The 12,631-nt window shown below is 34.1% G+C and overlaps 1 protein-coding gene across 1 annotated transcript in view; it reads left to right on the top strand.

Annotated features, from left to right (window-relative positions):
• Window positions 1-12,429, top strand: part of LOC128674419 (interference hedgehog-like) — a 46,230-nt gene extending 33,801 nt beyond the window's left edge. Inside the window, exons 9-16 of the mRNA XM_053752931.2 lie at window positions 2,637-2,706; window positions 3,047-3,150; window positions 5,247-5,374; window positions 6,278-6,434; window positions 6,912-7,121; window positions 8,309-8,498; window positions 9,045-9,136; window positions 9,921-12,429. Coding sequence (XP_053608906.1) covers window positions 2,637-2,706; window positions 3,047-3,150; window positions 5,247-5,374; window positions 6,278-6,434; window positions 6,912-7,121; window positions 8,309-8,498; window positions 9,045-9,136; window positions 9,921-10,034 — 1,065 coding nt within the window. The 3' untranslated portion in view covers window positions 10,035-12,429. The remainder of the gene's footprint in view (window positions 1-2,636; window positions 2,707-3,046; window positions 3,151-5,246; window positions 5,375-6,277; window positions 6,435-6,911; window positions 7,122-8,308; window positions 8,499-9,044; window positions 9,137-9,920) is intronic.
• Window positions 12,430-12,631: the final 202 nt, after the last annotated feature.

Raw genomic sequence — 12,631 nt, 5'->3', positions numbered from 1 at the left:
CCAGGTTCGATTCCCGGTCATGTCATGATGGTAAATGATCTTTTTCTGATTGGCCCGGGTCTTGGACGTTTATCTATATGAAAAAAATGAAAAAAATGAAAAATTCTTTATTACTCAAAACACATGATACAGTTAGAATGTGATTGGAATCTCCTTTTAAGCGTGCAAGCCTGTGCCAGGAGATTCCGCTCTTTCATAAAAGCGCTTTATATAATTAGGTAGGTACTTAAGTGTAGGTGGGTAATTAGCAAGTGTACAAATGCGTTTCAAAAATGTGTTCGATATATCAAACTTTAGTTTAAATTTACATACATACACACATACATACACATACATACATATACATATATACACACACATATATACATATATGTATATGTTATAAAATATAGTATCGTTGAGTTAGTATCCCATAACACAAGTCTCGAACTTACTTTGGGGCTAGCTCAATCTGTGTGATTTGTCCTAATATATTTATTTATTTTATTTATATTCATCATTATTTCACCAATGTATAAGAAATAGGTACACCATTGAATAGTTGTATAATGCTACTCAGTAAGGAGAGGGCCTTGCGCCCTGCATAGTTGATTATAAATGTAATAGATATTTAATTACCTTGGGCCTCTAGTACTTTTTATGCACTAAGCAGGAATTTCATAGTCGCTTATTTGTGTTTTGTTTGAAAACTCTTTATTACACAAAAAACACATACAAAGAAGAGAGGCGTACAAAAGCGGACTTATCCCGGAGATTTGTGTGATATGATTCATGGCGACGCAGGAATCGCATGTGGTTTGTTGTTGTGTAAAATCGGTCAATAAATATCAGTTTGAAAACCATTTCCAACATGATGTCTTTCGCCTTCAGACTTTAGTTTGCTTTTGAAATTGCAAACATGACTGGGCACGAAATTGACGTAATTCCCCGCTAGTCTTGCAAGTTGCAAGTAGTCACTGGTGAGTAGTCAGCATAGAGCAATATTTGTGGAACAGGAACATAGAAATCTGGAAATTAATAAAGAAAAGGCATAGCACTCGTCCTTCCGAAACTTTAAGTTGAATTCCATGAATACCAATTTCCGCGAATTTTTATCTTTGGGCTGTGATAGGTTGTAGTACGCTAGTACTTTATATTATGCTGTGGTAGCAGTGACATGAGTTATGTTAGAATTGGATCCAAGTCCAATATTTTCGGAATACTTGTGTAAACACACACTCAAATAAGAGATTATGCAAAGTAGATGGCCCACCAGAAAGAAGACCACACGTGACCATGGTGCATAGGTCAATACCATTTGTCATGCTATGGAAGACTTGTCATTGTCAATGTCTAAATATAAATGTTAATGCTGCACGCGGGAGTGATAAAATCCAGGAAATTTCCTATTTAATCGATTTTTTTGAACAAATCTGAATTTTGTTGCATTTTTGAACTACACTTGTTTTTAGTGAGACCAGGGAGTCTTTCATTGTCATATAGGATATAGCACATTAATGACATTTCTAGTTTATATATAATTCAGATTTCTGTGAATAGGATAGTGCAATATTTGTAGAATAGCCCTCGGATCCCGCTGCGCTCCGGAATTTAATCGAAACCATATTTTCGTATCAACTGAGTTAATGAAAAACTTGCAAACGCAAACAGACTCGTTTAAATAAAGTGTGGCGGGTGGACGTGGCAAATTAAACTTTATTAACTAGCTGTCCAACTGAGGTTTGTTCGCAAGTCTAGAGAATTTGCTATGAAGGATTATATGACCTTAGAACTACTAATTTAATTTTCATTCCTTTTTAAAACCTTATAGGCTCTGACAGCCACAATCCACAGGGTAAAATCGACTGTCGTCGACGACGACTTACACTGCATATATGACGTCCCACGAATGATTTTGTGTGTGTTTTATTTTTGATTGAAATTGTTTTCGAGTAGAAGAATAAATAAATATGCGTAATCGACGCATGCCAATCGACTATCGACAAAGGTGCCTTTACCCTTAAAATGCCTCATAATGCTGCGGGATTTCTTTTATGTTGTCGAAGACGCGAGCCATTAAAATTTGCTTGTGCTACGTTAATTACTGTATTGGGGTGGGGCACGTTATATCAGCAGACGAGCTGTCAACCAAGTTTTTGGTAAAGTTAGCGCCATTTTTAATTACTTATCACCACACCACTTATTATTTTGAAATATCTTATCGATGGAATCAAAGTTTATTATGGAGCACATCGAGCTAATATAGCGGAGTCGAGGTACAAGGCAGTTTAAAAAAATATATAATTGACAAAAAAATATACCAATAGGAAAAAAATAGTAATTATACTGCAATACATCCATACTTAGAAAATTGCATAAAAGGAAATTTTAAGCATTGCTATTACAGAACTTTGAAAAACAATATTTAGCATCTATGACTTCCTCACTAGGCGAGCCTGTGTCGAGGATATCAAAATTAACAATAACAAAAGAGAAAAACAGCAAAGTTTACCCAGCCAGATACATTAATGATTAATGATAAAATAATATAAATGTTTTGCACAGTTCTAGGTATAAAATAACTAATATATAATATAATAATTTCTAGGTATAAAGATAAAAGGACTTATACTTGAGCTGAACTTCTTTATTTGCAGGAATATGCAGCAGAATCCTCTAAGAGCATGCACGGCTCACAACCTTCAAAGAAGCACAAAAAGAGGAAACGTGAGTTGGGTTTCTAGAATAACACAGAACATTTAGTATTTCAGAGACTAACAGTTCTCTGAGATACTAATAATAGTATAATATAATAATAGTATAGTCATATCATCCAGTGGATGTCGTACGAGATATTATATAGGTAGCTTAGGCAACACTAGAATTCCCGAGAAGGATTGAGGTCAGGCGGTAAAATGAACCTTATTATTACAACCGCTTGCAGCCTATTTACAATTTACCGTTTGACTACAACCATCTTTAGAAATGCTATTGCTATCAGCTTCATGTCTCCCTTCGTCGCCTCGGAGTAGTGGATTTCAGGGCCAAACTGTTTTGTTTGTTATAGAGCTGGTGCCACCTTCTCGGCCCAACGTGACCCGGTTTTCCGACGAGAGCGTCATGCTGACATGGACCCATGCTAACAGGGGAATGCCGGTTGAATTCTTTAAGGTAAATTAGGATCCTATTACGATTTTGACCAAATGGTATGACCATAGAAATTTATGGTGTAGTCACTACAACATCGTTAAGTCATATGGACGTCTATGATACATATTTCCAAATTGTTTTACTAGTTTTCATAATTTGTCAACTGTTTTGGGTATGTGTGTGTTCATGTTATGTGCTTACTTAGACCTAATCTGTGCATATTACGTCTCTTTTTTAGTTTTAAGGCGAAATACTCGTATATTTAATAGAAGAATGAAGGTTAAAATATAATATAATTATACTACATTTATTATATTATTAATTCAAATTCATTTATTTCTCTAATTAAAATCAATAAAGTAGTTACAACAATGATTGCCGTTGTGCGCGAGTGTAGTGCAAGTGGAGAATATGAACGCAAATTAAGAAAGAAAAAGATGACATGAAAGAAAGAAGAAGAAATGGTAGGTGTTAAAAACATTTCTTCGTTCCTAAATATAGTTACTAAGGGGCCGAATAGTAAAATTACGTAAATAGCACAAAACAATAGTCTGATTTATAAAGGGACCTAAAAACGATAACAAGAAAGGAAAAAAGGAAAGTACATAGAAATTGGCTTTTGACCTTATTCACAGATTATATAAAAACAAATGCACTCAATCTTTTAGTGCAAAAGAAAGAGTCTTTAAATGCCAGAAAATGAAATCTTTACAGGCCAGAGAGAATTTAATCTTTTACTCAGATTCAGAAGATAAAACATTTATTGTTTTTTTTTTACTTTATTAAAGAAAGTTCTTTGATCTATATATTAAGTACTGAATAGAATTTCTCAATGATCACTGCTGCAAAAAGACACCAAAAGAATCTCAATATGGTGGCATTTTTGTATTTCTAAAATGTCTTTTAAATTTTTTTTTCAAAATTGGTCCATTGGTTTAGCCGTGTAAGCGTGACAAATAGACTCTCAGTATTTAGTTTTGTGAATTTGTATATATTATTAGTATTCTCTTCCTTCAGTCTGTTGTCTTATGGCTAAGGGCCGTGGTCATTAAATGGAATGCAAAGATATGAAATGCACACATAACGAATTTCTTGGCAGTTATTAATGGTCTGCCATTGCCTTCTTCATTTTACTCTATAGATGATGAATTATCGACTAGAGTACAGGTTTTCTCATTATATTTCCCTTCACTGGAAGCAAGTGGTGGTCTATGAAAACAAGAGTCAGGTATACAAACTCACATAGCACTTAGGATTCGAACTTCATAGACTGGCTTCGGGCGGTCTTTATCCATTATGTCACGACCGCTTCAAAACCAATATTATTAATATGTCAGTCAATAAATAAATATCGAGATAGTTTAAATAGTAAGTAATAATTAGGTTTTAGACAGTGTAAAATTTATTTAACCTTTTCCACCTACTACAATATTTTTTGTGATGTAGCTCAAGGAAACGCGTGAAATTCTAAACAATATCTTCAGCACTACTCGTATATCATAATCAGACGCGCCCGGAGGCCCGGAATTCCCCCGGGAAATTAGTATTTCTCATAAATTTGGCTATCGTATACATAATAATAGTTTCAGTCTTATGTTGAGAGATTAGTGCTTTTAAACAAACAAAACCGATATCTCCAAAATATTAACACTAATGATGATGCAATAATGATGCAAATATATAAAAACAATTTATTTTCAATTTTTATTTTTGGTACGGTTAAGATACAAAAATTGTATCTCTGGACTATGCTATGAGAGCTCTATCCAACAGATTACGGATTTAGAAATTTTTTAAACTATTACATACATTTATCTATGAGAAAAAAAGGGATGAGATCCATCTAAACAAAAATCTACAGGAGATGGTCACGCGTTTCCGGTTTCATTTAGCGGCTATGGTGACTAGAAACAAAAAAACAATATTTAATTTTTGTATAATTCAGTGAGTCTGTGATTTCATGACCGGTCGCCTACCAGATGATAATAACCTTCCATGGCGGAAAACTTCATCGACTTACGACAACATTGAAGCATAAAGCGGCCTGCATTCAACCGGTCTCTTTAGTTCCTCCAATATGTGTGAATATCGATTATATACTTATTTTTTTGTTGCAGATTCAATACCGGATGGTGAACTCGAATAGTTCCACAGATAAGGTGGAGTGGCAGACAGACTCCTACAGGATACAACCCCTCACCCACTCCCATCAGATCGATGGGCTAATTCCTAACAATTCTTACAAGTGAGTAACTATACGAATAGAAAGACACGTGATTGCTTAAAATATTATTTCTTCGAAAATCGTGATTCGTAAAGACTAAGTAATGAAGTGATATTTAAAAGTATCGGTTTGAAATTACCTTTTCAATGTTGAACAACACTAACCAATGACAGTGTGGCATTTTGACGCGACGTCAACTTTACCGCAATGTTATTGATGAATGAATTAATGAATGAACATTTATTGCCAAAAATTAAACACCTCAACACAAAATAATGATAACAACATGTAACTTAAAAAAATCTTATCATACAAGCAAATACAAATGTGTAAGCAGAGTTGTCACGTTGTGCCGTGGGTTCATTTCGGCAAATTGGCAGACTCTCTCTGCGAAATATCTTTAATTATCAAATATTGTGAAAATTTGTGAAACCAAAAAATAGTCTTTTGTTTGTCCGGGTCTCTATTTACATCTACTCAAAACATCAAATCACACTTTCGCATTTATAATAGAGGGAATATCTATAAATAATACTAATAAACATTATATTCCTCAATAGCCCTGCGCTTTTTAAAAATTGGTCGTGGTCATTTCCACGGTGTGCTTGTGGCCATGCTTTGGATTGTGTCCCATACCTACATATTAGAACAAACGTCTCACAAGACCTTGACATGTTGGACCTATATCCCCATACATGGAGGCTTCCAAGGACCGGACTAGGACTTGTGACGGAATTCCTAGAGACATAACAAGAGAGAACTTAATAAGAGCTGATTATGTTTGGCCACAAGCCCGCGTAAACAGTAAAATTCTCCAAGACCGTGTTTGGGAGAAATAGAATGGAAAAGTAGATGTAAATAATAATATAATTAACTACGCTCTAAGCTTGTATCGCGGGTTAAAAAATAAACAATGATTACCAGGTTTCGCGTGGCAGCCGTGTACTCCAACAAGGACAATAAGCAAGGACCGAGCAGTGCCTCTTTCTTCCTGAAGAAGGGCGGGTTCCTTGCTCCGGCACCTCCTACTCTCATCTCAGTCAAGCCTCTGTCGCCAACCAGCGTATTGCTCAATTGGACTGTAAGTATTAGTAGTAGAGGTAGTGTAATCCAAACGAAACAGGCGGTCGTAAAAACAAACTAATATAGACTTGATTTCAAGTGGCCTCCGAGGTTCTGTGCGTCTCAGTTGAGAATGCAACTGGGAGCCACTGATCCTGGTGCGGACAATGTACTAAAAACTATTTTGAGTCTAAATAAGGGATTCGTCAATGAATACGTTGGTGTTGCCTGATATCTATCTATCGTGCAGTATATTTTGTACTATCGTGCGCTATATACGATATAAAAGCACTTTTAATAGACCTCAGGTGGCTCGGTAGGACTTGCTTTGTCATTCACTACAAAGAGAAACTTGACTAGAATAAACTGAAAACTAAATTCTTGTAAAAAATATAATGATATTATGACAAATCTGTTATACCAACTACAAACATAACATATAGGATATTCCTAATACAACATATAGGAACGTTCAAAATTATTGTACAACCCATAGTGGTACAGCGACGAAGGGGGCATCCAGCCGGAAGGCTTCTACGTGTACTATCGCACGGTGTCCACGGCTGGACAGTACGAGAAGTGGATGGTGCCCAACGGCGCGGCGGCGCGGTCTGCCGTCGTGTCGTACCTGCAGTCGGGGACGAAGTACGAGTTCAAGATGCTCGCCTACACTGCACAGGCGCCGTCCAACTTTAGTACTATCAAGGTTAGTTTTAACTTTTTACAATCCTGATTCACCGTTAGTTTAGTTTGCAGTATATAGGGAACCATGTTAGGAATATGAGAAGTGAAAAAATAGCATTGCAGTGATTTCCATTGTCATTTCTTAATTCACTCCATAATGGGTATACATCGAAAAACAATAGTACCCACATAGTACTGAGTAGGTTTGTGCCCGAAATAAATTATTTTTATTTCATACAATATATACATAATAAAATAGAAATATCAGCAATTTGTCTAAATCAATTGCACAAGTCCACAGCATGAATATTTGTTTATCAGTAAGTATTACTATAATCTGGGGGCACGGCAGTGCCCCCGCAAGTAGAGCAAAAAAAGGCACGGCCGGCCGTACCATCCTTTTCTCGAAACAATTCAGGTCAATTTCGAACCCCAATAACTTCGTTATGGATAAAACAGGAAGCCTGCATTTTCAGTAACTAAGTAGGTATTGTATAAACTCTGTAAATTTCAAATTTCATAAATATTGAACCAGTAGTTAAAGCGTTTTAACTTGTTAAAGTTTCTTGATTTTGTCACTAGTGAGTGACTCACTGACTGACCGATCATCAAAATTTAGAATACAATTAGTGTTTAGTGTCTAAATCAAAGGAAAACTTAAATATTTTGGAATTTCACTGCATTAATAACTTTGTAATCCCATATAAATATAGGAAATTACAAAGTTACATTTGTAGTTAATGAATCATTGTATAATGGAAAGTGTGTGTTCAGCCCATGAAATTGAACAACATTCTCATAGGAAAATATGTTGAAATATGAAAAAAAATTACACATTCGTTTGAGAGACGAGAGTTTCAATCGCGTGGGGCGCCATAGACTAAACAATCTAATATAATATGTATTATTTGTAAGATACATTGTGTTTTCATGCGATGGCCAAGTCGATCTATTTATTTAAAACCTAAAAGATTTTTAATATTGATATGATAATAACTTGCGTAATAACTTAAGACAGAAGGTCCCTTAAGTAGGGACTAAATTAATAAATCGACTTGGTAACATGGATCACAACAACATCACAACTTTTGACGGTAGAAAAACTGAGCTGCGAGACTTGGGTTTTGTACAGCATGTTTTTGATGTCATAGATTGTTTATCAGTAAGTAATACCATAATAGAGGTACATATAAATAAAATCATTCTTAGGAAGCAAAAACATTCCGTGAGAGCGTGACCGAGGAGACACCTCGGGAACGTGCCCCGCAGGACCTCGAACCTGACTCGGGCGCTCCCCGGACTCTCATCACTGCCGGAGGAGCCGTGGGAGCCACAGCGCTACTCGTCGTGCTTGCTGTCGCTCTGGTGTTGTGTCGCCGCGCGAAGCGACCTGCCAATAGTAAGACCTCATTACAAGCTTTTATTTAACTTGCAATGTATATGAACATGTATGTTCGGGTGGAAACTTGGAGGTCAATTTTGAAGCAGATATCTTCCGATTGAGCTGACAATTTGTACACACGTTTAGTTTTGATGACAATGCATTATTATGATAAGCATGACCAGATGGTGCACCCAGGTATGGCTCCCGATGAGAGAACTCCTCAACCGTTCATTGTATGGACATGATTGAATGCAATAAAATCTCTCTAACAATTAATAAGTTTGTGTCAAGAATGTAATTTTTGTAAAAAAATATTTAAATAAACTTGATGGCACAAAAATAGTGTTAACTAACAATCAGATAATATGATACATAGTTATTTAGCCATTCTCTTTAAGGTCTGGAACATTGGAAAGCTAAGCTACATTTAAATCTTTAAGTGAGCATGTACTCTGAGAACTCGCGGTAAAGTTGTTCGTAAAATCACCAAAAACCATACAAAAACGTATAATTTAATTTGTCTTCACTGATCATTTATTTTACTTGTATATTATATTCTAGAAGAAAAATCAGTGCCTGAGAGCGGCGGTGCCAACGGCTACATGCCAGCTAAAGTGCCCATCACCATCACTGCCAACCCGATGCATGCAGAGGTATGATAAATCGATATATATATATATATATATATATATATATATATATATATATATATATATATATATATATATATATATATATATATATATATATATATATATATATATATATATATATATATATAAAACTCTTCGATGACTGACTGACTGACAGCCGAAACAGCCGAAACTCGGAAGCTGAAATTTGGAATGTAGGTTTCCTAGGGAGTATAGGCGAGCACTAAGAGAGGGTTTTTGGAAATTCTACCCCGAAGGGGGTGAAAGGGGTGAAAAAATTTTATATGAAAATTCTACACCGTTGAAGTTAGTGACTTGAAAATTTGGATTTTAGTTGTTTACATCAAATTAATGAATAAGTGTTTCAGATTTTTCTGAAAATTAACCCTCAACCCCTTCAAAAGGGGGGTGAAAGATTGTATGGGACTTCATACAATTTTCAAGATAAAAATCTGAAAGTTGGTAAACATACTTTCACAATCAAATCATGAAGTTTATAAACATAATTTTGAATAATATTAGCCAGTAGCATGCAGTTGGGAGCGAAAGAAAGACATAAAATGATCCAACGAGCTTCTCCACTTGTGTCGATTGTAAAGGTCAATGAAGGGAAAGGACTAAACTGGAGACAGGTTAAGCCTATCGCCTAGCTATCTATCTAACTTCTACTGATATTTTAAGCCCGTAATTAACTTAATCGTGTCTTCTAGATTCGTAACTCTCGGTTCTCTCTACCCCGTAAGGTTATAGACGTGATACTGTATCTATATACTTTTGATTCTAGGGAGGAGATGGAGGGGTAGAAATGTCCTTTATTCACAACAACAATACTGGCAATGACGACACATTGCCACATTCCAGAAAAAACGGTGCAACAGCGCCACGGCAGTACGTGTGATTTTGAACTATACACTCCAGTTATTAAGGTTGAAAATTCGCTGTTGAAAATATTTTTTCCAGTGTTGCCAAATTTGAATTTACCTGCCAATTGGTAGAATTGGTATATGATTTGGACAATTGTGATAATTAGTAACTGCCATATTTGACCAGTGTGGACTAACAGTACAAAATGATATGTATTTATTATTTATATGTATTTAGTATAATTTGTGTATTGAACAAGCTGTAATTATAAAGGTGTCATCACATACTTATTAATTAAAAGTCTTTAGCTATAAGAATTAATTGTCCTATCCTATAATTTATTATAAATGACAACTAAACATTTTATTAGATCTGATATATTACTAAGAACTGATTTTCAATTACTCAATACTTGCATTTATGTTTTATTTGTTTTGAATGAATTGTATGGCATTGTACTTATATTTTGTTATTGGTTTTGAAATTTGTTTATGGACGTGACGATTGAGAGCGAATTTTGTTTATGATTATTTTTTTCTAAGGTTGTGGATTATTTGTGGCCTCATTATATTTTAGCAACATGATATGAAAAGAGTTTATTACATGTAATTGTAACTTATACAATATTTTTGAGCATTTATCAGCCATTTTGATATTTGAATATGGCTTTTTTATTATTATTTTTACTAATACAACAGTTGTTTACCATCTGGTAACTCATGCTTTTTTGCCCAAAACGTTCAAACTTTAGAGTTAGGAAAAAACCTACAATAAAAGTGATCCCAAGAAATATAAACACTATTGGAGTCGATCAATTTGAGGAAAAGAAAATCTGCCCGTTATGTTACGACACGTCCGTCTGTCTGTCAATTAGATTCTGTCTGATATTGTCCTGCCTAGTTCACAGTTCGAAGATATTTTATTCCGGATTCGTTTTAACTGTCGAACTTGGTTCGGCAGTCGGTTGATAAGCCATCTTAACTTATGAACAACATGAACCCTTTTCATAAATAATATTCATAAAATGATAGAAACATACTTGAACTTAAACTACCTTTTTATGAATAACGGGGGCAGTTTATTTAACACTTTCGCGGACGAGACAATATAAATTTGTAATTCCACTAGCTGTTGTGAGTTCGCCATGTTGTTTTCCCTTAGAAGATAAGCCGATCGATGCAATGTTTGTAATTCGCGAGTAAGACTGAATTTATTCGATTTTCTTTTAATTTTAGCTAAATTTTAAGGACTTGAAAGGAAATTAACTTTACTTAAATGTGCGCTTATTTGGAATATAGTAATTATTAAAATGAAGGAAGAAGAGTTGTTATGGGAATAAATAAATACATATGTATACAATACACGCAACTTTTTTCTGTTTAAAAACCTATTTGATGAGTCGCTAAAGTATAATATATGTAATCAATTTTCGTAAATGTGATCTTACATTGAGTTTTTGCTATCCTAAACAAATACACATAAACAATCTAGTATATATTTACTTAATAAACAAGTGATTAATATTTTGTTTCTTGAATGTAACCATAAAGTTAGTATTGTAATTTATTTCGATATCGGAAATAATAGTTGGGTTTGACACTCTGTTTGCCTCCAGGCGTAAACCTATTTGTGGTAATATTTCTATTTCTATATCTATTAGCTACTTACTACTTCTAAGATCTGTTACTTACGTAATTGATGTCTGACAGTGACACATAAGAACATTAAAGTTGATATGTACAATCAACATGCTCCCACAAAGCTTCAATGTTAAATGTATAATATGTGGTGTTTCTGACTTAACTAATTAGAATTATTCGTGTATTTAAATGTATCATCAACTTCTGCAAATTTTTGCGAAATAATCTTTAGTTGATCTTGAAAATTAGTTACAATAACTCAAATCAAAAGTATTATAATTAATTACCCAATACTATATCATCGACATCGATACTGTAATTGGACGACAAGGACTCGGAACTATCGATAAATATTTTTTACTATGGTTTACGCTGTCACTTGTAGCATTTTGGACTCACTCACAAATTCATCTCAGTTTTATCGTACAAGTCTTATATTTAAGCATCAATATTTTTATAATTTTACAGCAATGTTAAAATAGACATGTGATGTACTTATTTGATTTATTTTCAACCAAATTCAACAAAAAATACGTGAAAACAGTTTACATGTTAGGATTAGTGAGAAAAAAATTGAGTGTACCTAAATATGTTTTAAATTTTTCTCATACTACCTGCGAGTATTTACTGTATTTCCTATATACTTACTGTAACATAGTACACCTTTGTACTTTTATAATACCAACAACTAAATTTTACAAAAAATGTATTAAGATTTATCTCACAAATAACTTTAATTTGTATTCCGAAAAACAGAATCAGAAAAAATATTAAAAGCATTTGATTAAATGGACAATGTTTTATTCATTACCTTGTACGTAATTATTTATCTGCTAAGAGAGGAATTTGCTTTTAAATACTATTCAAAATATATTAATGTAAGTAATTACTGCATATAATAACTTAACTTTTACAATTTCTTTATTCTAAATGAAATAGCTGGTCAAGTTAAATAACGATTTTTAGTACAATCTTGCTTTCTATGAAAATG

The sequence above is a fragment of the Plodia interpunctella genome, chromosome 12, assembly GCF_027563975.2.
Source record: "Plodia interpunctella isolate USDA-ARS_2022_Savannah chromosome 12, ilPloInte3.2, whole genome shotgun sequence".
Lineage (NCBI taxonomy): Eukaryota > Metazoa > Arthropoda > Insecta > Lepidoptera > Pyralidae > Plodia > Plodia interpunctella.
Note: the sequence above shows the minus strand (reverse complement) of the source record. Positions and strands in the feature narration are given on the sequence as shown.